This window comes from Felis catus, chromosome X (assembly GCF_018350175.1).
Source record: "Felis catus isolate Fca126 chromosome X, F.catus_Fca126_mat1.0, whole genome shotgun sequence".
Taxonomy (NCBI): Eukaryota; Metazoa; Chordata; class Mammalia; order Carnivora; family Felidae; genus Felis; species Felis catus.
The window spans coordinates 57,503,086-57,530,461 of record NC_058386.1 but is presented as its reverse complement, the minus strand read 5'-3'; the positions used below and the strand labels follow the sequence as shown (position 1 = coordinate 57,530,461).

Below are 27,376 nucleotides of genomic sequence, written 5' to 3'. Positions count from 1 at the left end.
ACACAGCTTCCCAGCCTGTGCTGACCATTATAGCACAGAAGACTCAGCGAAGCTAGCCCCTCCCCAGTTCCCCAGGCCTCAGAGCAAGGTCAATTAGTATTTGTTAGTTGGTTGATTGATTGGTGCAGTATGTAGCCTCTGAGGGGCGCTGTTTCCCCATCCTCTCAATGCAGGTTCCCCCCTTCCCCGCCCCCACCCCATGAGTCTTGAGACCCAGGTTCAGGGCCCTTCCTTTTCAGGTTTGAACCCTCCCCTTCCCTTTCATCCTGACCCACTGGCAGACTCACCCGCTCAAGTACTATCTCCTCATACTTGAACATGCCGTCGCTGCCATTCACCTAGGGGGAGACACAGGCTCTGAGTGATTCCTGCCCTCCCCCCCATCTGCTCCTGGTCAACCTACTCCTCCCCCACTCCCCAAAGAGTAGGAGCCCGAATTGCCCTGAGAACCCCTCTTGGCCACCGATGGGGACAGGCTGACCCTGAGGAGACCACATCCTTCCCTTGCTTCCAGCCATATCAGGCCAAACCCATTTAGCCCAGATCAATTGTCTGGGACTGAGCCAGCCAGTGGTGCACCCACTGAGAGGCTGGGCTCCAGGGCTTCAGAGTTCACTAGGAGGGGTGCAGGGCTGGCCTGAGGGGGATGGCAGAAATGGAACATGGCAGGCAAACCACGCCACACCTCACATTCAGAGGGGCACCCAGTGGCCTCAATGGGGACCTAGTCCCCTTCTGAATCATAGCTCTCCCTGACTCAGGGATCACAGATTCCCACCATGTCAGAACTGGTAGGACAGCAGACACCATCTTGTCCAACCTCCCTCATGTGACAGATGGTGACACTGTGGCCCAGAGAGGATACAGGTTGTACCTCAGAGCACACTGGGAGTTAGTGGCAGGGCAGGGGCTAGAACATGGATCTCCAGATACTCTTTTTTTTTTTAATTTTTTTTCAACGTTTATTTATTTGTGGGACAGAGAGAGACAGAGCATGAACGAGGGAGGGGCAGAGAGAGAGGGAGACACAGAATCGGAAACAGGCTCCAGGCTCTGAGCCATCAGCCCAGAGCCCGACGCGGGGCTCGAACTCACGGATCGCGAGATCGTGACCTGAGCTGAAGTCGGACGCTTAACCGACTGCGCCACCCAGGAGCCCCCAGATACTCTTTTGATTACATCAAGCTGCCGGGGCTACTGATGTTTTGGCTGCTCATTTCCTTCCCCAGCAGAACTCATGAGAAAAGGAAAGTTGCACCCTTCAGAATACCCCAGGAATCCTCATTCTGTGTCTCCTCTGTGTTCCCAGGAACCCAATTCTTCAAATGGGCAGAAGGAGTCAAAGTCTGACTCCATTTTCTACCAAGGGGCTTTTGATCCAGAACCCTTTGTGTTTCCCAGCAGAAAAAGCCAGGGTAGGATCTGGTTGGGAGTCAGAGGCAAAGCCAGGGGCAGGAAAGGAGTAGAGGGGGCAAGATTCCCCATGAGGGAGAAGCTAATAACCCATTGGACGACTAGCAGCAGTGTCCATGGCCTCCAGTATACAGTAGCCATGGGAGGAAAGGCAAGGGAAGGGGATGGAAACAAGGATTGTTCTGACCAGCCCACAGAAGTGGCCTCCCAGACAAGACATATTTGGTGGCCATTGTCAAGTGAAAATGTGATCCTGGAAAGACAAGTAGTACCTGCTTCCTGGCTCCCCCTCTCATCCCCAAGAATGGAGGAACTCCCTTGCCTCTCTCCCCGGGTATCCCAGCGCCCCCTCCTTCATCTTTCTCTGGCCACATTGCCCCTTTCCTGACCCCTGGTGTCATCCTCTGAAGGGAGCTGCAAACCTAGGGTGGGGGGCTCCTTCTCATGTCCTGTTCTGCTCTCCCTCCACGCAGCTTTGGCTTGGAGAAACAGAGAGGGCAGGAGGAGGGCTGACTAGTCATGCCTCCACCTTTTCAGGGCCTGACCCCAGGACTTTACGCCCTGCAGCCCTGGGAGTTGGTGGCATTGACTCCAGCTGCAGCCCCACTCTGGTCCCTGATCCCAGGAGGAAGAACCGATTGCCTTTCAGAGCCCTGAAACCAAAACAGCTTCCTAAAGAAAGATGCAACAGACACACAAGCAAAAGTACACCCATGCAGCTCTCGTATGCATCTGGTATGCCATGTGTTTCCACATGTGATAAGCCATGCTTCCAGCCCAGCTCCAGTGAGGCCCAGAGGCTCCCAGCTCCTGCTGGTCCATCCTCCAGCCTCCCACTGCCCCGCTCGGGGCCCCAGCCTCTGGGGCCAGGAGCCATCTAGGGAGCAGCCCTGGCAAAGAAACCTTGACCAACTTGCCTAGCCTTGGGACTGGCACCTGTCTGCCAGTTGAGCAGGACAAACATGAGAGAGTGTTTGCAAGGGTAGGGCTCCAGGATGCAGGGGAAAAGGAAAGAGGGGGACTCACTGGAGAGGGCAAGAAGCCAAGGCAAGGGACACGGGAAGCAGTAAGTGTGGACAGACAGAAGGCCAGTACTGAGGACTCCTCTCCCCGGGAAGTCCCCACCCTTGCTCCTGAGTGAGAGCACCTTCTATCCCCAGAGGAGGACAGAGGTGGCCAGAACGGTCACCAGCTTGGGGCAGTCAGCACCTGCCCTCCACAGCAAAGCCTCCTTCTCCTCTCTCCCTAACCTGGGGGCCGCAGAGCCAAATAACCAGACAGGCCCTCCGCTATGCATGCCAAGGACCTCGCTCTGCCGGCCCAGCCTCCATTTTGCTGCTTCTCCCACAGATGCTCCTTCCATTTTCTAAGCTGGCAGTTTAGATTGGGAGTGGAAGCCGGAGTTGTGCCCAGCACCCAGGGGTTCCCAAGCTGTGCCAAGTCAGGGCTCGGGGGCCAAGTTCTCTCACATCTGGAGATGCCCAAGGGGGACATGCCCCACTGGGGCCAGTCCTGCACCAGGACAGCTGCCCCTTGCTTGGCTCCAGGCACCATGCCTGCTCTGGAGCAAAGAAGCTTGCTTCAGTCCCCCCACCCCCTCCCCTTGGACCCCCCAGCACACACACACTTCAGAGCTGCTTGGACAAAAGAGACCGTCCTTCTCAGCAGCCTCTCAGCCTTGCTTGGGACGTGTCTCTTGCCTCCTCCCGCTCCCCTCCCTTGCCTGTCAAGCGCCTCTCACCAGGGACACCACACACACACACACACACACACACACACACACACACACAGGCACACGCGTGCACACACTTGAGCCACATGCTCACACACACATACATGTAGCCACACACACTGGCAAACACAGCTATCTCTGCAGCCTCATCTACAGAGATACCTCCACATTCAAAGAGACATCCCCACATGTCCATGTGCACATTCACACACAAAGGGACTGGGACGGAAAGGGACCCATGGCATTGAGGGAAGAAGCTCAACGAGCCGGGCACATGGGCTCCTCTACATAGATTCACAGGAGCTCCATTGCCTTCCTCCCCACACCTTAACATACATACACACATACACACATATGTCCCCCCTACGCAGAGCACCATGCCCCCTCCTCCTCTCCTGTGGAGACACACACCACACACAGCCCCCGCAGAACCTCCCGCCCCCTGCCAGACACAGAGACGCTGCTAATTCCACCCCCCACCCCTCACTGAGACAAACCCAATTCCCCCACACAGGAAAATGTGCCCCTCCGCCATACCTTCACCTCCTGACACACACAGCTCCTCCCAACCCCCTCCAAATGGAGACCCCCAAACAGACACACACAGGGAAGCACACATTTCTAACCGCCTCTCTTGCCCCAGGTGAAATGCTAGGGCACAGGGTCCACTGGCTTGAAGCCTCCAGGAACCCCTGCTGCAACCCCAGGCCTCTAGGCCTCCACTCTCCAGACCCCCTGGGTTGCCCCACCGCTCCCCCCCCCAACCACTGCTGGTCCATACCTGCTCATACCAGTCCCGGTTGGTACAGGTGCACTCGGGCCACCAGCTGGGGCCACTGCCGTTGAGTTTGGGGGTGCTCTTGCCCGGGACTGCCTTAGGGGGCACTGGCCCCACATCCCGGCCGGTGGGGATGAGCTTGGCCTTGGTGCGGGGCGTAGGGGTAGCCCCTGCCTGTGAGGGCAGGGTCTGCGAGCTGTAGCCCCCATAACCCGCGCTGGCCCCATTGCCCGCACCTGGCCCATAGGGGTCGGGCACCTGCCAATCCCCATAGCCAGGAGGCTCGAGGCGCCGCAGGGCAGCCAGGCGGGTCACCTCATAGCACTCCGGGCACTTACAGCAGTGCTGGTGCTTGTGCATGGCACTGCCCCCCGCCGCCCGGACCCCCCAGCCCACGCCGGTTTCCACACCGCCGCCGCCGCTGGGCTCCCGGGCACACTCACACTGCTCGGACCAGGAAGGGGGGGGCACCCGTGGGGGTGCTCTGGCGGAGCGGGGCCTGGGGCCGGGCGGGCGTCCCGGGGCTTCTGCCCCCACGCTGCCCCGCACCCACGGCTCCCCCTCCAGCACTGGCGGCTCCGTGTCGCCCGTCGTGGCTCCTGGGCCAAGGCCCAGCGGCAAAGAAGAAGCGGAAGCCTGGGCAGAGGCTGGGTGCTGAGAGGACCGCTCCTTCACTGGTCCCTAGGATGGATCTGAGTGGAGTCAAGAGCATCTCTCCCTGGCTCCCTTCTCAGTTGATTCCAGCCAATCAGCGTGCAGAGTCAGGCAGCGGCAGCGGCAGCGGCAGCGGCAGGAATGCTAAACAGCGGCTCCTTAAAGGAACAGAGGCAGTGGCGCCCCCAGGCTCAGCCCTAGCTCTCCAGATATCTGGGGTACCGCCGACCCTAAGGCGGGGGCAGGGGACTGGGGCCACGGGTGAGCTCAGCCCCTAATCTAATGCCCCCATATCTCCAATTTCAGCCCATCCTCTGCCCACTCCACCCCACCCCACTTCCAAGAGGGAATTGCAGGGAGATGCTCAATGGGTCCCTGGGCTTGCTCTGAGCTGGGGCTACCAGAAGTAAAGACTTGAAGCAGCAGAACGGACCAAAGGGACGTTGGAGCAGGGCCAGGAAGGTGATCTTTCTTAACAGGGGACCAAGGAAGAGGGCAGCGTATGAGGCTACTCTCCTGCTAGTGCCTCCTCCTCAAGACTATTGTTCTCTCAACCTCTAGGCCCTGAAATGACCGCAATCTCACACTTGACCTGCTTCCATCACTAGTGGGGGGCTCCAGCCTAGAACAGAAGGAAAAGAAAGTTGTAAGCTCTTGTCCCTGGCCCACAGGCTCCTGTCTCCTTCGCCCCTCTCCTGCACGGTTATGATGGGAGAAAGAGCTTCAGGATGCCAAGAGGAAAGAGAGTCTAGGGCAGAAGGAAAGGTAAGAAGACATCTGAAGTGAGAGAAACCATTCCAGGGGGCCCGGAGAAGAACTTAGGAATACTTGTCAAAGGACATCTCTTTAGCCTCCCCGGAGCAGCCTGTTGGGGGATGGAGGAAGAATGACATGCAGGGAAGACCGTCTTTTTGCTGTTCTTGTTTTGTCGTTGGCTACCAGTTATTGAGTCTTTACAAAGTCCTAAGTGCTTTACATGCAAACAAAAATCTTACCAAGGTGCTACTGTCATTATTTTAATTTTACCAATCGAGAAATTGAGGGTCAGAAATGTCACTACACCTATTAACTCTATATTGAGGCTCAGAGATGGTAATACAGCTGGAAGTGACAGAATCAGGATACAGATCCTGGCTATTTGATTCAAGAGCCCATGCTCTGAATCACTCTAGTACAACAGGTCTATTCTAAGTTCTCCTGTAGAATGTAGATCTCAGTTCAATCCCACAAACAGTCATTGCACACCTACTCTATGCAAGACTTCCACCTAGGTCCTAGGGATACAGAAATTCATTCTTAATTCAGTGAACATTCATCTGACACTTGCTATGTGCAGACACTGTTCCATGATTTGGGGTCATAGAAGCAAACAGAACAAAACACGATAAATCCCTGGGGAGCTTACATTCTAGTGAGAGGATACAGACAAAAACTAGCATAATAAATAAGAGAATTATAGAATATGTAAGGTGGTAACTGCTGTGGGGAAAAAGAGAAAAGTCGATCAGAGAAGAGGGTGTTGGGAATGCTACGGGGAGGACACTGGGCTGTGATTCTCTTTCTTCAAGTTTTTTACCTCTACATTTTCACATGAAAATTTTCAAACATACAGAAAAATTGAAAGAATTTTACAGGGAATAAACACCCAATTGCCACCTGGATTTTCATTAACATTTTACTATGTATCTATCCTCCACATATTCTCTCCAACTTTTTTAAAATGAAAATCCACAAACATACAGAAATGTTGAAAGAATAGTACAATAAGAGTCTATCTTCCTCATAGACTCAACAATTGGCATTGTCTTATATTCGCTCTATCCATCTATCATCTAGCTACATTGCTTTCGGAACCATCTGAATGCAAGTTACAGATTTCATCACACTTTGCCCCTAATGCTTCAGCATATATCTTGTATTCTCCTACATGACCACAATATTATTATGACATCTAAGAAAATTAGCAATAATTTCCCATCATCTAATAGCATCTAATGTCTAGTCTGTATTCAAATTCCCCCAAACCGCCTTTTATATTTTTAACATCAGAATCTAATCAATGCTCCCACATCATATTTGTGTCTTTAACCACTTTTAATCTAGAACAGCCACAATCTTAAAAAAAAACTTATTATTTTGAAATAGATACAGATCTGGGGGCGCCTGGGTGGCGCAGTCGGTTAAGCGTCCGACTTCAGCCAGGTCACGATCTCGCGGTCCGTGAGTTCGAGCCCCGCGTCAGGCTCTGGGCTGATGGCTCGGAGCCTGGAGCCTGTTTCCGATTCTGTGTCTCCCTCTCTCTCTGCCCCTCCCCCGTTCATGCTCTGTCTCTCTCTGTCCCAAAAATAAATAAAAAACGTTGGAAAAAAAAAAGAAATAGATACAGATCTACAAGGAAGTTGCATAGATAGTACAGAGAAGGCCCATGTACCCTTCACCCAGTTTTCCTCAATGATTACATCTTACATAATTATAGTACAATATCAAAACTAGGAAAACCACACTGGCAATGTGTGTATAGTTCTTTGCCATTTTACCACATGTGGAGATTCCTGTAACAATTGGGGCAACAAAGGTACAGAATTATTTTGTCACCACAGAGATCAACCTGTCAACATTTTATCAGCCTGAGGGAACTTTAGAAACCTTACCTCCCTTTAAACACCTTTACTGGTCCCACTTATAGCATGGCATTTTACAGCTGTCTTAAATATTTCCTCTACATATATCGAGCCCCACGTCAGACAATGTTATATGTATTTCTTCCACTATCAAACATGATTCAGACAACTTAAAAGAAGGAGAGTCTGTTGTGTGTACTTCCATTTTTACTCATTCAATTATTTCTTCTTTCCTGATGTTCCAAGATTTCTTCTTTCATCATTCTTTCTGTTTTGAGAACTGCCTTTAACCATACTTTTAGGGTGGGTCTGCTGGTGATATAGTCTCTTAGCTTTATTTTGTCTGAGGATATCTTGATTTCCCCCCATTTCCAAAGGATATTTTTACTAGGTAAAAGCATTCCAGGTTGACAGCTCTCTTCTTTTAACACTTGACATATTTTGTGTGACTTCCTTCTGGCCTTTGTGGTTCCTCATGAGAAATCCACTGACATTGGAATTGTTTTTCCTCCATAGGTAAGTAAGGTGTTGTTTCTCTTTTGCCTTTTTCAAGATTTTTCTCTTTGTCTTGTTTTCAAAAGTTTGATTATGATGTATCTTGGCATGGGTTTCTTTGGGTTTATCCTGTTTGGCCTTTTTCAGCTTCTTGAATTTGTAGGTTTTTGTCTTTTGCCAAATTTGGGAAATTTTCGGCCATTATTTCTGGAGGACTTTTTTCAGCCCTACCTTCTTTCTCTTCTCATTCCGGGACTCCAATGACACAAATATTAGGTCTTTTGGTATAGTCACCACATGTCTCTGAGGTGCTGTTCATTTTTTAAAAAAATTCTATTTTCCCATTGTTGTTCAGATTGGGTAATTTTTTTTTAAGAGTCAACTTTATGATTATTTTATTTATTTTTTTTCTTTTTTCTTTTTTTTATATATGAAATTTATTGACAAATTGGTTTCCATACAACACCCAGTGCTCATCCCAAAAGGTGCCCTCCTCAATACCCATCACCCACCCTCTCCTCCCTCCCACCCCCCATCAACCCTCAGTTTGTTCTCAGTTTTTAACAGTCTCTTATGCTTTGGCTCTCTCCCACTCTAACCTCTTTTTTTTTTTTCCTTCCCCTCCCCCATGGGTTCCTGTTAAGTTTCTCAGGATCCACATAAGAGTGAAACCATATGGTATCTGTCTTTCTCTGTATGGCTTATTTCACTTAGCATCACACTCTCCAGTTCCATCCACGTTGCTACAAAAGGCCATATTTCATTTTTTCTCATTGCCACGTAGTATTCCATAATTTCTAATGTTCTATTTTCAGGTTCACTGATTCTTTCCTCTGTCTTCTCCATCCTGCTGATAAGCCCATCCACTGAGTTTTTTAGTTTGGTTATTGTATTCTTTGGTTCTAAAATTTCTATGTGATTCTTCATTACATCTCCTATTTCTTTGCTAAGACTTTGTTCTTAAAAAAAAATTGTTTCAGACTTCTTTGTAATTGCTCATTGAAGCATTTTTTTTATGTTGGCCACTTAAAATTTTTTTTCCACGTTTTTATTTATTTTTGGGACAGAGAGAGACAGAGCATGAACGGGGGAGGGGCAGAGAGAGAGGGAGACACAGAATCGGAAACAGGCTCCAGGCTCCGAGCCATCAGCCCAGAGCCTGACGCGAGGCTCGAACTCACGGACCGCGAGATCGTGACCTGGCTGAAGTCGGATGCTTAACCGACTGCACCACCCAGGCGCCCCATGTTGGCCACTTTAGAATCCTTGTCAGATCATTGAAAGCTCTCTGTCATCTTGGTGTTGACATCTGTGGATTATTTCTCATTCAAGATGAGGGTGTCTTGGTTCCTGGTATGATGAGTGATTTTTTTTATTGCATCCTACACATTTTTGGGTATTATGTTATAATACTCTGATCTTATTTAAATCTTATTTTTGGTAGGCTCTTCTGACCCTGTTGCCATCAGTGGAAGAGGCTGCTGCCTGGTTACTGTCAGGTATTGACACAAGTTCAAGTTCCCCCCTTGGCGTCAGTTGACACCTGAGGCAGAGTTCTTGCTACTGGGCAGGGTTGGGAGTTCCAGCTCCCCACCACACCGCCACTGACACCTCTGTGGCTGGGAGGGATTGAAGTGCCTCTTTCCTGCTCCCCAGGTGGCTTCCACTGACCATGGGTGGGGGGTACAGGTAGGGGCAAGGATGGTAGGACAGTGGAGGGGGATGGGAGGAGACAGAGCATAGCAGTTAAAAGTCCTGAGTCTCCACTAGTCCTCCTCTGACATTCCCATATCACTCAACAGGAAGAGGAAGCCATGGTACCCTGTGGGAATGGAAGTCCAGCCTCCCTATTCAGCCTTTTTTTTTTTAAGTTTATTTATTTTAGAGGGAGAGTGAGAGTGAGTGGGGGAGGGTCAGAGAGAGAGAGGGAAAAAGAGAGAATCCCAAGCAGGCTCTGCACTGCCAGCATGGAGCCCTACGCAGGGCTCAAACTCACAAACTGTGAGATCATGACTTGAGCAGAAATGCGCCCCCAGCCTTTTCTGACACAAACCCAGAGAGTGTTGGGGGAACCTGGCAAGAGTAACACTCTGGGTTTCTACTTGGCCTTTGCTGGCATGGGTGGGCCTGCAGTTTGTTTCTATGATGTTTGATTACAGTAGAGTGGTTATTGTTTCAGAGTTTTCTGTCTGGCTAATCAGCCCATTTCCCGGTCTTTTGGCTAGAGAGAGCAGACTTTTGGGACATCTAGGTGGCTCAGTTGGTTAAGCGTCTAACTTCAGCTCAGGTCATGATCTCGTGGTTCATGAGTTCAAGTCCCATGTTGGGCTCTGTGCTGACAGCTCAGAGCCTGGAGCCTGCTTCAGATTCTGTGTCCCCCTCTCTTTCTGCACCCCCTCAAAAATAAATAAACATTAAAAAATTTTTTTAGAGAAAGCAGGCTTTTATTGAGGTTTTTTCTGGTCTGTGTCCACTGGTGCTTCTAGGCTGCTGGCTTCTCCAGCGCCAGTCTGGGATATAGGGAGGCAATGAGAAAACCTAGGGAACTCCCCACCTTGAGTTCAGGTTACTTGGGTTCCTAATAAGCCTGCGCTTTCCTCCTCCTTTCAGAGTCTTCTTATACTTGTTTTATATATAATGTCCAGGATTTTAGCTGTAGTTAGGAATAGGGAGAAGTTTATTTACTGAAACTGGGTCCAGAACTAGAAGTGTCTCATCTTTTTGTTTTGTTTTTGTTTTTGTTTGTAATTAATGACATTGCTTTGAAGAGTACGAGTCAGTTGTTTTGCAGACTATTCTACTTTCTGGATTTGTCTCTCCCCAACCCCCCGCCATGGTGTCATTTATTTCAATACTTTACACCCTGTATTTACTGTAAATTGGAAATTAGAATAGAGACCATCTTAAATAGCTTGGTCAGGGTAGGCGTCACTGAGAAGGTGACATTTGAGCAAAGATTTGAGGGAGGTGAGGAAGTGAGTCATAGAGAAAGGTATACCTTGTAAGGGAACAGCAAGTGCAAAGGTCCTGAGTAAGGAGTATACCTGGCTTGTTCAAGAAACAGTAAGGAGGACCAAGTGGCCAGAGCAGAATGAGAGAGGGGAAAAGTACCAGGAGATGAGATCAGAGGTTTAGTAGGGGACAAGATTGTATAGGGCCTGTAGGCCATTATAAGTATTTGGGCTATGGGGCGTCTGGGTGGCACAGTTGGTTAAGCATCCGACTTTGGTTCAGGTCATGATCTCATGCTTCATGAGTTCAAGCCCCACATGCGGGTAGAGCTTGAGTCCCACTGTCAGCGTGGAGCCTGTGTGGGATTCTCTCTCTCTCTCCCTCTCTCTGCCCCTTGCTCACTTGCGCCCTCTCTCTGGAAAAATTTAAAAAAAAAAGTATTTTTGGCTTTACCCTGAGAGACATGGGGAGCCATTGGAGGGTTTTGTGCAGAGACTGACAAGATCTGACTTGGTTTAGCAAGATCACTCTGGCTTCTGTGTGGAGAATAGGCCACAGAGGGTAAGGATGGAAGCAGTGAGACCAGTCAGGAGGCTTCTGCAGTGGTTCAGGGGAGAGATGATGGTGGTTTGGACAAGGGTGGTAGCACTGTAAGTGTTGGATTCTGGATGCACAGATATCCCCCACTTTTCAAAAGTTTGCATCACACCACTTTGCTTTTATGAAAGACCTGCAATGGTACCTGTTTTTGCTAACTGAAAGAAATCCAAAGAGGATTTTTGCTTGTTAAAAAAAAAGTGGCAATGGCACTCAGCATTTGTTGTGCAGCGAGCAGTTATATAGGCAGCAGCAAGAGCAGCCTGGCTAGGCTCCTTCCTGGAGAACTCCACTCAGCATCTCAGCATCAAGCCGCCATAGCTTTGAAGTGTGCGCGCATCTGTGCTTTACGTTTTTTTTTTTTCTTTTGTCCATTTATCTTGTGCATTCATTAGTGAGATGTGCCTTAAGGTAAGAGAGGTTATGTTTTGGGTCTGGGAATGCCCCCCAATTTTTCCATATACATTAATGGTAATTGTGCTTGCTTTGGCAGCACATATACTACATTAATGGTAATTGCTTTTTTTTTTTTTTTTTTTTTGCCATTTCAGCTTATTAAAGGTTTCACGGGAACCTGTATTTTGAGGAGATGGTCACTAGGATTTGCTGACAGAATGGATATGAGGTGTGGTTCCAAGGTCTTTTGGCCAGAGCCACTGGAAAGGTGAAACTGCCATTGACTGAGATGGGGACAGCTTTAGGAATGGTCATTTTGGGGGGAAAGATCAGGTGCCAGATTTCGACATGTTGAATTTGAGATGTCTATTAGACATCCAGATGGAGATGACTGGTCAACAGACCCTGTCACTGAGGTGCTCAAAGTTAGAGAAATGGAAATAATCATAGGGTTTTTTTTGGGGGGGGGGGGAGGATTAAATGTAAAACACTTAGCACATTCCCTGGTACACAACGGTTATGACCAAGTCTAGGCTAGGCTGGTAGCCCAGGAGCTTGAAGCTTTTATATATGCTCAGCAGTTTGACAATATAGAGTGCTAGACTCTTTTTTCCACATCCTATAAGTGGCTCAGGAAAAAAGCCTCCTATAGCCTGGGCCCTCTGAATTGCTCTGATTGAGGAATAAGCATTGTTAAGCCTGGAGAGAATGGAGAGTGTCAAACTGCTCTCCCCATGTCCCATCCGTACTGACTGGTTCTCTTTCTCTCACTCACTCGTGCTCTCTCTCTTGCTCTCTTTTGCTCTCGATCGCGCCCTCTCTTTTTCGGTCTCTAGCTCGCTCTCGCTCGCTCTTGCTTGCTTTTGCTCACTCTCTCTCCCTCGCTTTCTCTCCCCCTCCCTCCCTCTCTCTTTCATCTTTTCATTTTTAATGAATATGAGTAAAATCCCTTTAGAATCATAGTGAGCTTCTCCTCCACTCACTCCAGAGAGACTCCAACTGGACTTGGGTTGGCGAGGCTGGGAGGACCCGACAGCCCTGAGATGCTTTGACACTTGGCACACCCTCACAACTGCTAGAGCTCCAGCCTGAGGCCCCAGGGGGACAGGCGCCCCCTACAGGTCAAAAGCAGCCCCACGCCCCTGCAGGCGGCTGCGGTTGCTAGGCAACCAGGTGGCCTGTGCAGAGGCTGCAGCCACCAAGGAATAGGCAAGGGATTTTAGGAGGAAGAGAGACCACTTCTCATCTCATCCACCGTCTCACTGGGGTCCTCAGCAAATTGACCCAGTTGGGGCAAGGGGGCCCGCTGATGATGATCTAGGCTCATTCTTGAAGGCAGAGCTGTGTACAATTTAGACAGATTTTGTGTGTGGAAAAACAATCAGCTTTGTCCAAAAGCCCTCTGGTTTCACCTGGGAGCTGGAGATCTAGGTCGCTTGAAGGCAGAAGTTTCTGGTTTGCGAGTAGGGTGCATTGCTGTAGGTGTGCATCCTCGGTGAATGGGAATTCTAGCACATTGGGTGTGGGTGGGAATAATTTTGGTGATTAGTCCAATAAAGTATCAAGATTTCCCCACCATTCTCAATATGTGGATTAAGGAATTCTTACTTTAGCCCACTGAAATAAAAACTCTCCATAGAGGAGTGCCTCGGTGGCTCAGTCAGTTAAGCGACCGATTTCGGCTCAGGTCATGATCTCACAGTTCATGGGTTCAAGCCCCACGTCGGGCTCTGTGTGGACAGCTTGGAGCCTGGAGCCTCCTTCAGATTCTGTGTCTCCCTCTCTCTCTCCCCCCTTCCCCCCACTCTGCCTCTCTCTCAAAAATAAATAAATATTTTAAAAAATTAAACAAACACCTCTCCATAGAAATGACAATGTATATAAAGGATCATTCATTTCTTGGTGGAGCCAAGTTTCTCAGTGGCTTTCCTGAATTAGGTTCCTCTATGGAGTTGGGAGAGATCCTGAGGTCTGTTGACTCCTGTGAGCAGGGACAGAGCCCAACAAGAGGGAAAGAAAAAGAATCGGCAGGTGATAAACAGAATTCAGCAGCTTCCTAGTGCTGTGTCTGGTTTGGGGCTAGCAAATTCTCGGCTCCATGCCCCCTCTCTTAGGACCATCCTGAAGCACCCCATCTCTATGAGGGCCTTTGGGGACCAGAAATCCACAGTTTTTCTTCTACAGCTTTTTTCCCACACAACCTAGTATTTCAGCCCAAGAGTAGGTCCAGGCAGGCCAAGGCTGTAGTCACAATAACTGCTCTACTTGGGACACATCTCCTCACTCAGCTAGTACAACAGGAGCTTTGTTGTGGCAGGACTCCAAGCCATGGCACACTTAGGGGAGAGCTGTGCTCAGAAGTATCACTGTGGGCCTTCCCTTGAGAGTTCCAAGGTAGAGATATCAGGCTGAGGTACTGGTAGCCAGAGAGGTACTGGTCCAGCTACTGCCTCAATCCACAACATCTCCACGGGGCGTAGTGACAGAGGGAGCTCCTTGCTCTCTGTGCTTCCGAACTGAACTGGGTCGGAGCTGTGCCTCAGCTCTATTAATAGCCCCCTAGTCCAGCCTGCTAGCCCCAAACCCTGATGCCAGGAGCTGTGACTCAATACCTAAAAATAACGGAGAGCAACTGCACCTCAACCCCAATGAGCAGCTCCGTGAGGCCCTCCACCCTCAAGTTTTTGTCAGTCCCAGTCTCCAGTCCAGGGCCTCATAGAAGTTAAGTGTGCCACTGCTGTCCTGTCCTCCTAGGAAGACAGTAAGGGTAAGCGGCAGCAGGCTCAGGGCCAGGAACTCAAGGCTAGGGGCTAGGCGTAAGGGTTTAGGGTCTGGGACTAGGACCTGGCATTCTGGCCAGGAGCCTGGACTCTGAGGTTACAAGACTGCAGCTGAGAGCCTGGGAGCTTAGAGGCTGAGGCCGCGGGGGTTGGAGAGCCTGGAGGTTGTCAGGATTAGGTCGTAAGGGGAGGGGAGGAAGAAGCTGCAGGGCTGTGAGGCTGGGCGCCCCGGAGGGGACAGAAAAGTAGGGGTGCGGGGTGGAGGTACACGCTGAGAGGTGAGAGCCCTGCAGTATCGGACAGGCTAGGAGCCCCGGAGCTGAGGCCGGCAGTCAGTCAGATTGAGGGGCGGATCGGGAACAGGGAAAACTAAGAAAATGCAGTTTCAAAGGGTAGTGTGTGAAGGAGACCCGCCCTCTACAAGGCGGCGTGGACGCCCAAGGAGATTGGGACCGGGCAGCTGCCGCGGCGTTGGTTCCCGATGCGCCTACCTCCTTCCCGCCGGTCGCGCGCCGGCGCCCCCGCCCACCGCGCCAGCTGCAGGCCAGGTTTGTCGGCTTGGATGGCTGCCTGTGTGTGTATGTGCATGTGTGTGCATGGCGGGGGCGGGGCGGCGAGAGGGGAAGGGGCGGGGTCCGGGAGGAGGAGGGGGCGGGAACACAAATTCAAACGCGCTTCCGTCAATTCCGCGACCGGAAGCTGTCAGGGGCACCTTGGGAATTGTAGTTCCCTGGGTTGCTTTGCAGTCCAGTAGGGTTTTGTCCCGAGGCGCTAGTGCTGCCCCAGGTCCCAGTCTGGCGAGAAAAAAGGAATTGTGACGAGCGAACCTCCTGACCTCGCCAGCGTCTTAATTCGATTTCCCTTCGTGTGGGGACGCGAACCGGGGTGACTTGGTGCGGTGGGAGGGACGAATGGTCAGCCACAGAGCCCGCTCGGGTCCCTGTTTTTGCCTTAAGCTCCTCCCTCCCCCTTCTACCAGACGCCTCATCCTAGGTCAGCTCCTCACTGGTCTCCTTAAATATTTTAGCCCAGGAACTCGCGAGCAGCAAACACATTGGGGAAGGAGGGCCTGGGAACCAGACCCTGCACGCAACAGCCCACGGAGGCGAGAACTTGTGGAAATCGGACTATACCCTCAGGGTCTCGAGTCAAGGACACAGGTCCCCAACCGGCACGGAAAACAGGTGACATTCTTACGTCATGGTGATGACTGACGCGGCCCTCTTTTTGCGGCAGGTGACCACAAGGTGGAGCTACAACGCAACTCTGCGCAGCGTGCCTTGGCCACCCAGAATATCCCCTGTGACGGCTGCTCTCCCGCTTCCCCTCTTGCAGCAACCCCTCCAGCCCAAGAATCTCTCCGTGATGACCCCTCAATGTCATTAATGTCACAACCGAGGATGGAATGTGCATCCCCCACCAAGCCCCGGCGCGGAAAAGATTAGACTATGACAAAACAGGAGTTAAATTCATTGAATAAGCAGATTGACACCATACAGGAACCAACCTGTCTTGAAGAAAAGGCTGTGCACAGCAAAAAGCCAGTTATAGTCACAGAATTAAATGGCTAGATGGGCTCTTTGGCCCTCAGCGTCTAGGCAGGAAAGCAGCTAAATTGCAGAGGTCAGGGGAGACAGTGAATGGAGTGGGGATTGGTGACTCTATCATCTTAGTTCTCCAGCAAAGGCCATTTTGTCATCTCCTTCAGTCATAGGTCCAAGCTATCCCATCCCTGACACACCTTGTGTCTTCTACTCGAGAACACGCACACACAGGTCTGAAACATTATCTTGGCAACCTCCTTTCCACTTCCTCTGTTAACATTTGCAGAGAAACTTCCTATGAGTCACTGTCTTCCTAACCTAACCTCAGGTCAAAACCCTAAGAGGAGCAGATTCCATGGAAGCTTGCAGCATGCGCACCATCTGTGCAGAGGGCCCTCATGGTTCAAAACCTCCTGTTGACAAAGTTTACCCCACCCCAACCCCACCAACTTTCCATCTCAGCTGCTCTCTCTTCCTTGCTGTTACCCAATCCAGAGAGGCCTCAGACTCTGGTAGGTGGGGGTCCGGGGCTGGGCATTCACTCCATTATGAAATTGTTGATCCTGGTCAGCAGCACTGCTGTTTCTAAGCCTAGAGCAGGGGGTGGGGAAGACATATAGGGAGTGACCAAAGAGAAGGCTATAGGAGGAGAAAAATGAGGTGAAGGGAGAAAGTTCTTACCAGTTTTCTCTCTCTCCTTCTTACATCTCCTATAGAGAGAAAAAGCTTCCCATTGTGAGTTCAGCCAGCTGCAGGCATGGCCTTTTGATCTCAGGTTCCCCCAAACTGCCTTTCCCAGGTTCAGGCCAATTTGGTGTACAAGGAAGGGTCCAAGAATCTCAAAGGAACCAAATCCCAAGCTCCGGGCAGCATGTAGGAGTCTGAATTGGCCCTATCACCAGGACCCTGGGGGGCATGAAGACCCAGAAAGCTGAGGCATGAAGCACTCACCCTTGCAGGAGGAAGGTCCACAGAAGCAGCAGGGTGGAGACACAATTGGTAATGATCCACATCATTAGGTAGGTTTGAGGGGGCTGTGGGAATAGGAAAAGGCTCCTGTCGGTGGCCAGAGTCCCAAAGGTAGCATATGGAGGGAAATGTGTAAGGAATAGAGGAACAGGGTTAAGGAGAGCCAGGGATGGGAGAAAGGGAGGGGTGACAGCCCCAGAGCCCTTACGATAAGCCAGACGGGGTAACGCATTTGCTGTAGCAGCTGGCAGTCGTTGGTGGTGACCGAGTCCACCCCTGCACACCAGAGCAGGGAAAAGAGCCAGGGCTTGTTCACCACAAATAGGTTCACCGACACATTATCCTGGTGTAGTGCCCTGGGGGGTGGGTGGGAAAGAAACAGGAACATCTAGTATCATGGGGCATGAGGCACAGGAAGCAGCCTTTGTCCGTGCTTGAAGCCACAGTGTCACTGCCAAGGAACTCTCAGTCCTACTTTTACATAGCATCCCCTGAGCAAAAGTAATTTTCTTTGCATAGCTCAACTTTGTCTCCTGGCGGATTCCACCTGCGGATCTGAGCTTTGCCATCTGGGGCTACACGAATGTCTCTCTTCTTTGTCCCATGACAGACCTTCAGAGGTCTGAGGAACAGTGACCATGTCCCTGAGTCATCTCCTCTCTAGGCCCCACAGCCCCAGTTCCTTCATCCAGGGCTGGGACCTGGGTTATCATTCCCTTCACCATACAAACCTCTCCTAATCTGATCTTACTTCAGTTGATGAATGTTCCTTTCTTTTTTTAAAAAAAATTTTTAATGTGTATTTATTTTTGAGAGAGACAGAGACAGAATGCGAGTGGGTTAGGGACAGAGAGAGAGGGAGACACAGAATCCGAAGCAGGCTCCAGGCTCCGAGCTGTCAGCACAGAGCCTGATGCAGGGCTTGAACTCACGAGCTGTGAGATCATGACCTGAGCTGAAGTCAGATGCTCAACTGACTGAGCCACCCAGGTGCCCCTCCTTTTTTTAATTTTTAAAAATTAATTTATTTATTTTGCGAGAGAGAAAGAGCATGAGTGGAGGAGGGGCACAGAGAGACAGCCAGAGAATTCCAAGCAGGCTCTGTGCCATCAGCTCGAACTCACAAACCGTGAAATCACGACCTGAGCCAAGATCAAGAGTCAGATGCTCAACCGACTGAGCCACCCAGGCGCCTCTATCAGTGTTCCTTTCATAGTATGGGGGCTTGCATCTGAACATGATATCCCAGGTGGGCTTGGCCCAGATTTGAGTACAGCAAAACTTCCTCCTGCCTTCTGGGCACTGTGGCTGTTTGAAGGCAGCCCGGGGTCAGGTTAGTTTTGGCAATGCCACATGCCATTGATGACTCATTATGAACACTATTCAATCAAAGCTCTGGTTTTTCACACATGTTCATGCTGATGCCAGTCTCCTCTCTTGTCGTTGTGCAATTGAACTTCTTTTGGAGTGCAAATGTAGGTAGGTGTTTACATCTATCCCTGTTGTGCTTTATCCCGGTATATTTGGTCCATCATCTTAGAGTGCTTAGACCTTTCGGGGCCTCAATTTCATTACCACTGTATTCATTACTAATTCATGTCTTTTGAAAACTTGCTCAGCAGTTGAGGTTGACCAGGACAAGTCTAAAGTAAGGGCCAAACCCCATGTCGTGTCTCGCTCCATGGTGACAACTTGGGGAAAGGTCCTTGAAATACTTATGCTAACTGGGCTACCATACAGTGCACTTTTTTTTCCTATCTGACCACAGGGACATGAGAAGAGACCTTGGCAACTGCATGCTTTGCAGTCCATCATGTTTATGGGCTGGGTCAGCTTCAGGGGCCTGGCTCACTTCTGGGACTCTCTTGCTTCTCTCCTCTCGATCCATCCTCCCTTGCACTTACTTCTTTGGTGGAGAATGAAAGCTAAAACTGTTCTTGTGGCCCACAAGGTCCTACCCAATTGGGCTCCTGCCTATCTCCCCAGCCTCACCTTTCCCTTGCTTATGGGGCTGCTGTTTCTGCTCTTCTCACAGCTCTTCTCCTCATTAGCTCCTTGTGACCTGTCAGGTCTCAACCCAGACATCACCCCTTTAGCTATTTTTCCGGATGTGGCCCCTCTCTGGCCCTCACTCCCAACCCTAATTGCTCTATTATATCTCCCCATTTTATTATCTTCATATCACTTATCCAGTATGCATATAATTCGTTCAGTTTATTATCTCTTTCACTAGTATGCTCAAAGCCTGCAACAATAGTGCCTTTCACATAGCAAGTGTTAAATATATATATTGATAAATATTTGTTGTATGTGTGAATGAATGAATGGCCTTTGCCCTCCCTGAGGTGGCTCTTCCCTACCATTAAGCTTCACGGGGTCCCCTTGGCTCCTTTCCTCTGGCACTCACTTGATATCCAACAGTGGCAGGTCTTGATAGGGGAGGTTGAGAAACTGGGGCCTCTCAGTTCTGTTGCTTCCCTGCTGTCCATATATCTGGCGCATTCTAGGTGCCCGTTGTTGGACCTTAGCCCGATCTTCATCCGGTAGCCAAAGGACCTGTGGTTCAGGGAAGATGGGCATGAAGCTGGGGAAGGCTTGGGGATTCTAGGGGCAGGGCCAGGGGCAGAGAGGTTTGATAACAGAATGGGGTATATGAGTTGAGGTGGGGCCCTGGGGCAGGGGGCAGCCTCAAAATTATCACCGTGGCCTAGGGAAGGCAGGGGTGGGGAGATGGGCAAGAGGGGGCACTTGGGGTCCTGGACATATCACCATGGCTTGGGGCACCCTTGCACTCAGCACAGTCTCCAGTGTCTGGTTCACAAATGTGTCATGGTATGTGTGATTTCGTGGGGGGCGGCGCAAGTCAAACATGATAGAAAGGTTAAGGACTGCAGCTTCCTTCAGCAGCTCTTCCAATGTTGGGACTGTCTGGTTCTCAGCCTCCTTCCGATCAGGGTCAGACAGCCGTTTGGCCCCCCAGAAGGGTTGCCTCTATGAGAACAGGAAAATTATTTCAAGACCAGAAGAAGCCTTTAGGCCATTCCCCCATCCTCACGATCTTCACTCGTTTCCCCCACTTGGCGCCAGGCTTGTGTGCACCCCTGAGCCACAGTCTTTCTTTCTCCAAACTGTGACCCTTTCCAGACCCTCTAACACCTTACTCTGTGACCCTAACCTCCTACCCCCCTGGTTTCCTAACTTCCTCACATTTTCTCTTTGGTCTCACAGAGACCTCTGGGACCTTGGCCCTTTGGTTTCTGCCCAATCCATCAGCCCCTGTCTGCCACATCTACATCCCCTACCCATGGTCCATCTACAGCTCGCATTACTTTTTTTTTTAATTTTTTTTTCAACGTTTATTTATTTTTGGGACAGAGAGAGATAGAGCATGAACGGGGGAGGGGCAGAGAGAGAGGGAGACACAGAATCGGAAAACAGGCTCCAGGCTCTGAGCCATCAGCCCAGAGCCCGATGCGGGGCTCGAACTCACAGACCGCGAGATCGTGACCTGGCTGAAGTCGGACGCTTAACCGACTGCGCCACCCAGGCGCCCCTCGCATTACTTTTCCATACCACCTTCAACTCCTTTCCTGCCCTGCCCGCCCCACAAATCCTAAACCCTGATTCAATTGTGTAGCAGTCTGCCTCCTCCACCCCTAGAATTGGGGGGCAGAGCACATCATGTGGACTATATAGTCTTTTACCTTCATTGCCACTTAATCATCCTTTTTTTTTTTTTTTTTTTTTTTTTTTTTTTTTTTTTTTTAAGTAAGCTCTATACCCAACGCAGGGCTTGAAAGCACAACCTTGAGATCAAGAGTCACATGCTCTACGGACTGAGCCAGCCAGGTGCCCCACTTAATCATCCTTTCACTTGTTCTTGTTTTGCTCCTTCTTCCATTCCTAGTGGCTCTTCCAAACCTCTGCCACTCTCCTCCCTTCCCCTTGTAATCAACAAATGACCTTACCTCCTAACCGCTGACACGGAAAAAGCAAGCTATCTGATACTTATTATAAAGTATTTACTATGTGCCAGGCAGCGTTAGAAGTACTTTATGTGTGTTGATTTATTTAATCCTCCCCAAATCCTACAAAGTAGGTACTATTATTATGCCTATTTTACAGACGAGGAAAGTAAAGCAAGAGAGACTAAGGAATGTTGCCCAGGCTCACATAGCTAGTAGGTAGTGAAGCCAGGACTCAAACCCAGACAACCCTTGGTCTTAATCACTCTGGCATGTCATTGTATATAGAGTTAAATGAAAAGACAATCAAGTTGCAAAAGAATATATGAAGTGATCCTATTTGTGCAAAATGACATGTATGTGTGTATACACATATGGAATATGTACCCAACTGTTAGCAATGATTATCTCAGAGGAGTTGGATTATGGGAGACTTCCAATTTTTACATTATTTCTCTAATGTTTAATTTTTTTTATGCGGAACAAGTATTACTTTTATTTTTAAGCAGGCTGTGTACTGGGTGGGGAACCCAATGTGAGACTTGAACTCACGACCCTGAGATCAAGACCTGAGCTGAGATCAAGAGTTGAATGCTTAACTGACTGAGCCACCCAGGCCCCCCAACATGTATTATTTTTAAAGGTAGGAACACAGGAACTGAGAAAATAAAGTATCCTTACGAAATTTTCCATCACCTACAGAACCGAAGCCTGCACTTCTGGGCCTGACATTCTTTTTTTTGGGGAGGGGGGCGGTTCTGGCATTCAAAGCCCTCTGAAACCAAGCCTCTGCTCCCCTTGCCAGTCTCAGCTCCCACTGCTCCCACAAATTTTATCTCCCAGTTGCACTGAGCCACTTTTTGTTTCCTGAGAACACTTCTTCATACTTCTGGGCTTTACATATGCTCTTCCATCTGACTAGAATTGCTGATCCCTGCTTTGCCCATCTTAAACAGCATTCTCATTTCATGTGCTGCTCAGGCATTCTCTCTTGTGAAACCACTCCTGATCCTCTTCCACACCCACCCTGCCAAATAGTGCCTTTGCTCTCTCTCCTCTCTGTTTACTAAGGATATTGTTATTGCTCTAGGTTTCCTATTCTGATAGCCTGTTGGCTAAGCTCTCTTCTTTCAGCGGAGGGAGTGACTTGAGGGCAGAGCCTCTACACCTATTGCTCAGCACAGGGATCAGAAAATACTTATCAATGAATGAACCCTCCCCTCAGCACCCCCGCAGGTGGTTGCCTCTTTTGTGAGGCTGTCTTCACCTCTAGGAACCAGGTCCCGGCATTGAGCTTCTTCAGTTCAGCACAGGAGAAGTCGCTGCTGTGGGAGGAGGTTCGGGCTGGGAACACTGAGGCCACATCTGTGGTCCTGCTCAGGTGCTCATCATGCATGAGGAAGGGGATCCCGTCAGAGCTGAGGGCACAAGAGGTGTCAGAGGGCTGAGCTCTAGGGCTGATCATCATTTCCCAAGCTCCCCAAGTGTGTCCCTCTGTCCCCTAGTGTCTCTCACCTGACCATCACATCAGTCTCGAACACAGCAGCTCCACATTCGGCTGTTTTCCTCAGTGACATCAGGGTGTTCTCGGGGGCCAGCTGGGAAAGGGAATTGGTAGGGGGGTAGCAGAGAAGGGTGCGAGCCTTGGAACCCACAGGCCTGATTGCTGCAGCCTAGAGGAGCAGACCCTTCCCACCCTACCAGCATTCTACTCAACACTCACCATGGGGGCCCCTCGGTGTCCCACCAGACCAGGCTTGGGGGGTAAGTCTCTGGGTTCCATGATACAGGGTGAGGAGATGCACAGTGGGGCCAGGTAGATGGCCAGGGCAACTCCAAAAAATAAGAGCAGTAGCAGAACCTTGGGACCTGTGGGGAATGAGGGGCAGGCTATGGAGAAAGGGCAATGGGTGAGCTCTGGGGACAGAAAGCAGAGTGTGGGTGCAGTAAAATGGGCAGCAGGAGGCAGAAGCATTGATGGCCAGAGAGGGTATGTTGGGGAGTGGAATTGGCACCTCTTCGATGGATACGGTAGAAGGTATCAGCAACAGGCCAGGCCAGGAGGGTGATGCCAGCAACTGCTCCAATATGAAGGAATGGGGCTGTGGCCTGTGGACAAGAGTTGGTGAAGAGGGTTCTTCTCTCCAGTGCCCCACTCCTTCTCCTAGGACCTGACTTTTGGAGTTCAGAGCTACTTGCAGTCGTGGGGGACCAGGGAGCAAGATATGTCCAGAGGTTGGCCACAGGCCAAGGCTCCCACATAGGCACTGGAGATCAACCACTCACCTGCAGTGACAGACGTAAGCTACGCCACTCCTGCTGCCATTGGACGTCCAGTCCCACGAGGCCAGCGGCCACAAGAAGCATGATGAGGAGCAGCAGCATCTGGGGGACCAGAGATGAATGGGGTCTTCTTTGTGAGCCTGGGGGTCCCTGGGCTGCCCCTTCTCTCTTTCCCCTGGCTCATCCACGTTCCTTCTTTCACTCAACAAAAATTTACTGGGCTTCAGGTCCTGAGCTTGAGTCCATGGGTAGAATATTGAGGTGCTCAGCAAAATAGCTGGCCAAGCCCTGGGCCCAGTGGTCCCCGTTTCCCGCTCACTCCCACCCGCACTCTTACCTTGTGGACACTGTGCAGATGCAGAGGCTGGCCGCAGAGCCGCAGGAGCAGGGCCAGGAGCTGGAAGCAGAGGGTGGTGGGAGGTATGAGGTGCCAAGAGGGGTCACCGAGGTGGGCTTCCTGGGTTCCCAGGCTGACACCGTCCCCCTCCCCTCCCCTCCCCTCAGTGGCCAGGGGTTGAAGCTGAGCAGGAAGGGAGGACTGAGGTAGGGGTTAGATGGGCCGCTCCCTGACCCACCAATAGCAGGGATGCATATGTGACAAGTAGAGAGATGACCAGCAGAAATGCCAGGGACCAGTCCATCCAGTGTCCCCAGTGTTGGAACAGGAATCTGTGGGAGGGGAGAGAGAGGTGTCTGAGTGGGGGAAGGGGTGTTAATAGTGGCCTGAGGGGAGTTGGGGTGGGTGGGTTCAGAAGGAGGACTAGAAGGGAGTGAGAGGGAAGCCTTTCATGGGGCCAGGGGCTCCAAGGACTGGGGAGACTTCGTGGAGCAATTTTCTAAGGAGGTTGGGTAGCAGGACAGCTGGGCAGGGCCGGGAATGACTGAGCACCCAGGGGTCCCAAGGTGGGGCATAGATTAACATGTATGCAGAGGAAGGGGGGGATCTGTGACACACTCATTGAAGTTGTGCAGGTCATTGAGAAGGATGAGCCCGATGTACAGCCAGCCCAGGGAGAGGAGAAAGGTGAGGAAGAGCAGGCCAAACCAGATACAGTCGCACTGCAAAGGGGCAGGAGAGAAGCTCACAGCCGATCCCCACTTCCAGCTCAGAGTCCCCAACAGATGACAGCTCCATGGGGCTTCCCGCCAGGAGTAGGGCTGCTCTGCTCTGCTCTGCTCCGCAGGCAGAGAGAAGTTTTCTTCCTGGGGAAAGAAAGTCCCTTCCCACCCCCCCACCCCCGCTGCCACCCCCCACCAGCTGCCTCTGAGCACACTTGGCTTCCTTATCCCCTCCAGGCGGCCTCTGCCTCGGACTTCCAGTCCCCCCCATCCCTACTCCACCTTGCTGGTTTGCATCCTCTCTTTGGGGCATTTCCTCCAGTGGCAGCTATACAGGCAGTGGAGGCAGCGGGCCCAGACGGAGCAGCAGCCGGGGGACTCGGCCATGGCGAGGGCCTGGGGGAAGGGATACTGGGCCATCAGGGACCCTAGCAGAAGGCAGATCCCAGCCTCCCTCCCAGTGTATCTGAGGAGCGCGGGGGAGGAGCAGAAGCCTGGACCGCTGCTCGGCAACGGAGTTCATAGGGCTGAAGTCCCAGATTAGATGAGGAGGTGAGCAAAGGGGGATAATCTCTGGGGTCTTTCTTTCCCTTTAATCTGGATACCTGGAAAGTCGGTGGGACAACCAGGAGATCGGGCCTCTTTGCAGGCAGGGTGCATACCCAAGCTCTCCAACTCCTCCCCATTTAACAGCATGCATCCAGCTTTGGGGATAGGGTGCTTGCCCAGGGTGGGGACTCAGGAGAAACTGCCCCAGGGTGGGGCAAATTCAATTTAGCAAGTTGAGGCAGATCTGGCCAAGCTTTAGGCAGCCCCAAGGTAGGGAGCCTTCCACCCCAGGAACCAAGAGTAACCTGAAGCAGAGGTTCTAGTTCTGACCTGGGGCTAAGGGAGGCCGGCTAGTTGGCCAGTTGCTATGGATACAGAGATTGCACACACCACAAAACCCCGACTATAAGATTCTCAGTCTCCACCTCCCAGGGGCCAGGGGACACTGCCAATAACAGGAAGACTTGAGGGAAATAGGTTGCCTGGGTCACTCCCAGCCTTCTGAAGGAACCACTCTCCTGCCCGCACACACCTGGAAAATCTAAGCCCTCTGGCCCCAGTCTTGTCCCTTCCAGTCCAGTCATTCTGCCCCCCCCACCCCCCAGCCAGGAACCAGTCTCCACCACCTTCCCCCTTTTAGGGGCCCCACCCTCTGAGATCGCTTGGGTGAAGGTACAACAAATACTGGTCAAAGGTGTGTGTGTGGGGGGGTGTGGTTGTGTTGGGGCTGGGGATCATTGGACCTTGTGCTTTTGGGTCAGGCTGAGACCTGGCTGGCTTACTGATCCCTAAACTAGGTTGTGTGTGTGATTGTCATTCTACGTGAGAGGGTGTGCGATTTGTGTCAGCTTTGTATGTCTGTGTGCACTAGTGGCTGTCGGTAGTGGGTTTCAGTGTGTAAAGGAGTCCCTGGATATACCCAAAGTGTGTGTGTTCTGAGGGACATGACCCCTTGTCATCTAGGCTCCCCTAAGGCTGTGGAGTCTTAGAGGGTACACAGTGGTGGGCTCCCTGAAAGGAGGAAGGGTGTGGCTGCTCCTGAAACTGCCCTCCTTATCACATGCTTGCCTTGGGAAAGGAGAATTAGGGGATAGGGGAGGGGTAGGGATCGTAGCTGGGGGAAGGAAAACTCTCCCCTCTCTGAGACCCCTCCCAGGAAAAAGCCATCTTAAAGGGAGATCCCTGCTTCTTCCCATCCCGGGACTGGCTTCCAGTAGCCTGCCCCGGGCTCTATCCACACTCCCTGCCTCCCTTAAGGTTCTGCCCCTGTACCCCAGACACTGCCTTCCAGAGTCCCACCTCCCTCCAGGATCTGAGCAGTCTGAAAACCCCAATCAGGGGAGCTGAGCAGGGGCGCTGCTCAATCCTTGAGCCCAGTTCCTGCCAGTGGGAGCCGGTCTCCACCCCACCACCCCCGGCTATAACCCCCAGCCTTCCCAAGTCCTCACACCTTTTCTCAGCGGCAGCTCCACTCTGCTCTCTGCTCTGCACTGCACTGCTTCCCAGCTCCTCTCCGACTTGTCTGCCTCCTCCCTTTTCCAGTCCTTGGCTCAGCCCCACTGGTCAAACAGGTGGCAGTGTTGCCACCTACAGGAGTCTGCGCGGGTTCTCTCCGAAAGCCCTCAGCTGCTCTATGGCCAGTGCCCAGCCGGGGTGGGACGATGGGAGGGAGGAAGGAGGAGGGGGAGCAGAGCTGCTTCTTTACTCGCTGCCGGTCCGGGGGCTTGGAGTGAGGAATTCTTTTGTGCAGCCTTCCCCATCCCTCTGTCCCTCCTCCTGTTCCCCTCTCAGTCACTGCCGGGGCTTTGTCTGGGCTCGGGGAGGCGAGGGCTGAGGGCACCGGCGGGGGTGGGGTTGGGGGGTGACCACACAACTGCAACTTGGCAGTGAGAAGAGGGGGCCCAGTCAACCCCCTGGGAAGGGGTGTGTGTGTGTGTGTGTGTGTGTGTGTGTGTGTGTGTGTGTGTAAGTCTAGCATTTCCCTCAAGCTCCCTGGGAGGATAGCCTTGATTCATCAGCTTCCCTTTCCTCCGGGGATCCTATTTCTATTTCTGTAAGGTACATCTAGAAGATACAGGGTTTCAAGCTACTTCCTGAACTCTGGGCAGCAGGTTGCCCTGTTTCTGGACCAGGGGTCTCCATGGGCCTTGTGACTCCCGAGAGACACTAGCAGCCCTCCCCTTCCCCCTATCACCCCAGACAGGAGCTGATGATTCAGGATGTAGAGACTTGTGTCATTTCTGTTGTCTTGTCCCCAAGGTATCTAAAGTCTCTTTCCAGGAATCATTTGCAGAGTGTAGTGTGAGGGTCACAAGCTTTTGGAAGATGAATTTTGAAAGATGCTGTTACTATACATACCATCAGCAGGAGAAGGCTGGCTAGCGTGCAATAGTCAGCTTAGTGCTAACGCACACACAGGGCTCGGGTGAGAGGAGGGCTGGGGTACTGGCTTGACTGACCTTCCCTGTTTACCTTTTGGCTAATGCAGTGGCTCAAAGCCTGGGGGGCTTGCAGTGTTGGTGGGAAAAAAGTCTTCATTGGGGATAAACTTGCTTACCCTTCCCCCGACACGTACTGGATTTGGAACAG

At 51.3% G+C, this 27,376-nt stretch overlaps 2 protein-coding genes and 1 long non-coding RNA gene across 8 annotated transcripts in view; 1 reads left to right on the top strand and 2 right to left on the bottom strand.

The window, feature by feature from the left end:
- The window catches only part of DLG3 (discs large MAGUK scaffold protein 3), a 58,615-nt gene extending 53,985 nt beyond the window's left edge, over window positions 1-4,630 (bottom strand). For 2 of the 4 annotated variants that reach the window (XM_019823936.3, XM_011291796.4), the window contains exons 1-2: window positions 3,927-4,630; window positions 288-338 (exon numbers count right to left, since the gene is read on the bottom strand). In XM_019823936.3, the coding sequence (XP_019679495.1) occupies window positions 288-338; window positions 3,927-4,283 (408 nt within the window). In that variant the 5' untranslated portion in view covers window positions 4,284-4,630. The remainder of the gene's footprint in view (window positions 1-287; window positions 339-3,926) is intronic. The other 2 variants (XM_011291795.4, XM_019823935.3) reach the window with 1 other exon arrangement.
- A 9,638-nt stretch (window positions 4,631-14,268) lies between these two features.
- Window positions 14,269-17,265, top strand: LOC123383300. Its single transcript, XR_006592855.1, has 2 exons — window positions 14,269-14,966; window positions 15,655-17,265. It is a non-coding gene; the product is annotated as an uncharacterized LOC123383300 (long non-coding RNA).
- Window positions 15,873-26,483, bottom strand: GDPD2 (glycerophosphodiester phosphodiesterase domain containing 2). 3 transcript variants are annotated; one of them, XM_004000595.6, is made up of 16 exons: window positions 26,238-26,483; window positions 24,521-24,634; window positions 24,135-24,238; window positions 23,755-23,848; window positions 23,517-23,576; window positions 23,183-23,281; window positions 22,912-23,005; window positions 22,620-22,765; window positions 22,412-22,494; window positions 22,164-22,314; window positions 19,701-19,922; window positions 19,339-19,487; window positions 17,140-17,287; window positions 16,914-16,996; window positions 16,644-16,672; window positions 15,873-16,553 (listed from the first exon to the last, which is right to left on the bottom strand). In XM_004000595.6, the coding sequence occupies exons 2-16, from the start codon at window positions 24,623-24,625 to the stop codon at window positions 16,501-16,503; spliced, it is 1,620 nt and encodes a 539-aa protein (XP_004000644.2). In that variant the 5' UTR covers window positions 24,626-24,634; window positions 26,238-26,483; the 3' UTR covers window positions 15,873-16,500. The 3 variants fall into 3 exon arrangements, with proteins under 3 accessions (XP_004000644.2, XP_044906361.1, XP_019679493.1); XM_045050426.1 differs by lacking the exon at window positions 26,238-26,483 and adding an exon at window positions 24,844-24,862; XM_019823934.2 differs by lacking the exons at window positions 24,135-24,238; window positions 24,521-24,634; window positions 26,238-26,483 and adding an exon at window positions 24,266-24,283.
- Window positions 26,484-27,376: the final 893 nt, after the last annotated feature.

Excerpts from the sequence above, each read along its gene's own strand:
- GDPD2 (XM_004000595.6), bottom strand. The coding sequence starts at position 24,625 with ATGGCCGAGTCCCCCGGCTGCTGCTCCGTCTGGGCCCGCTGCCTCCAC. Across the intron at positions 23,849-24,134 it reads GACCTGCACAACTTCAATGA|ATTCCTGTTCCAACACTGGG; the intron begins GTGTGTCACAGA and ends CCCCTCCCACAG. Across the intron at positions 17,288-19,338 it reads CTGCCACTGTTGGATATCAA|GGCACTACACCAGGATAATG; the intron begins GTGAGTGCCAGA and ends CCCACCCCCCAG.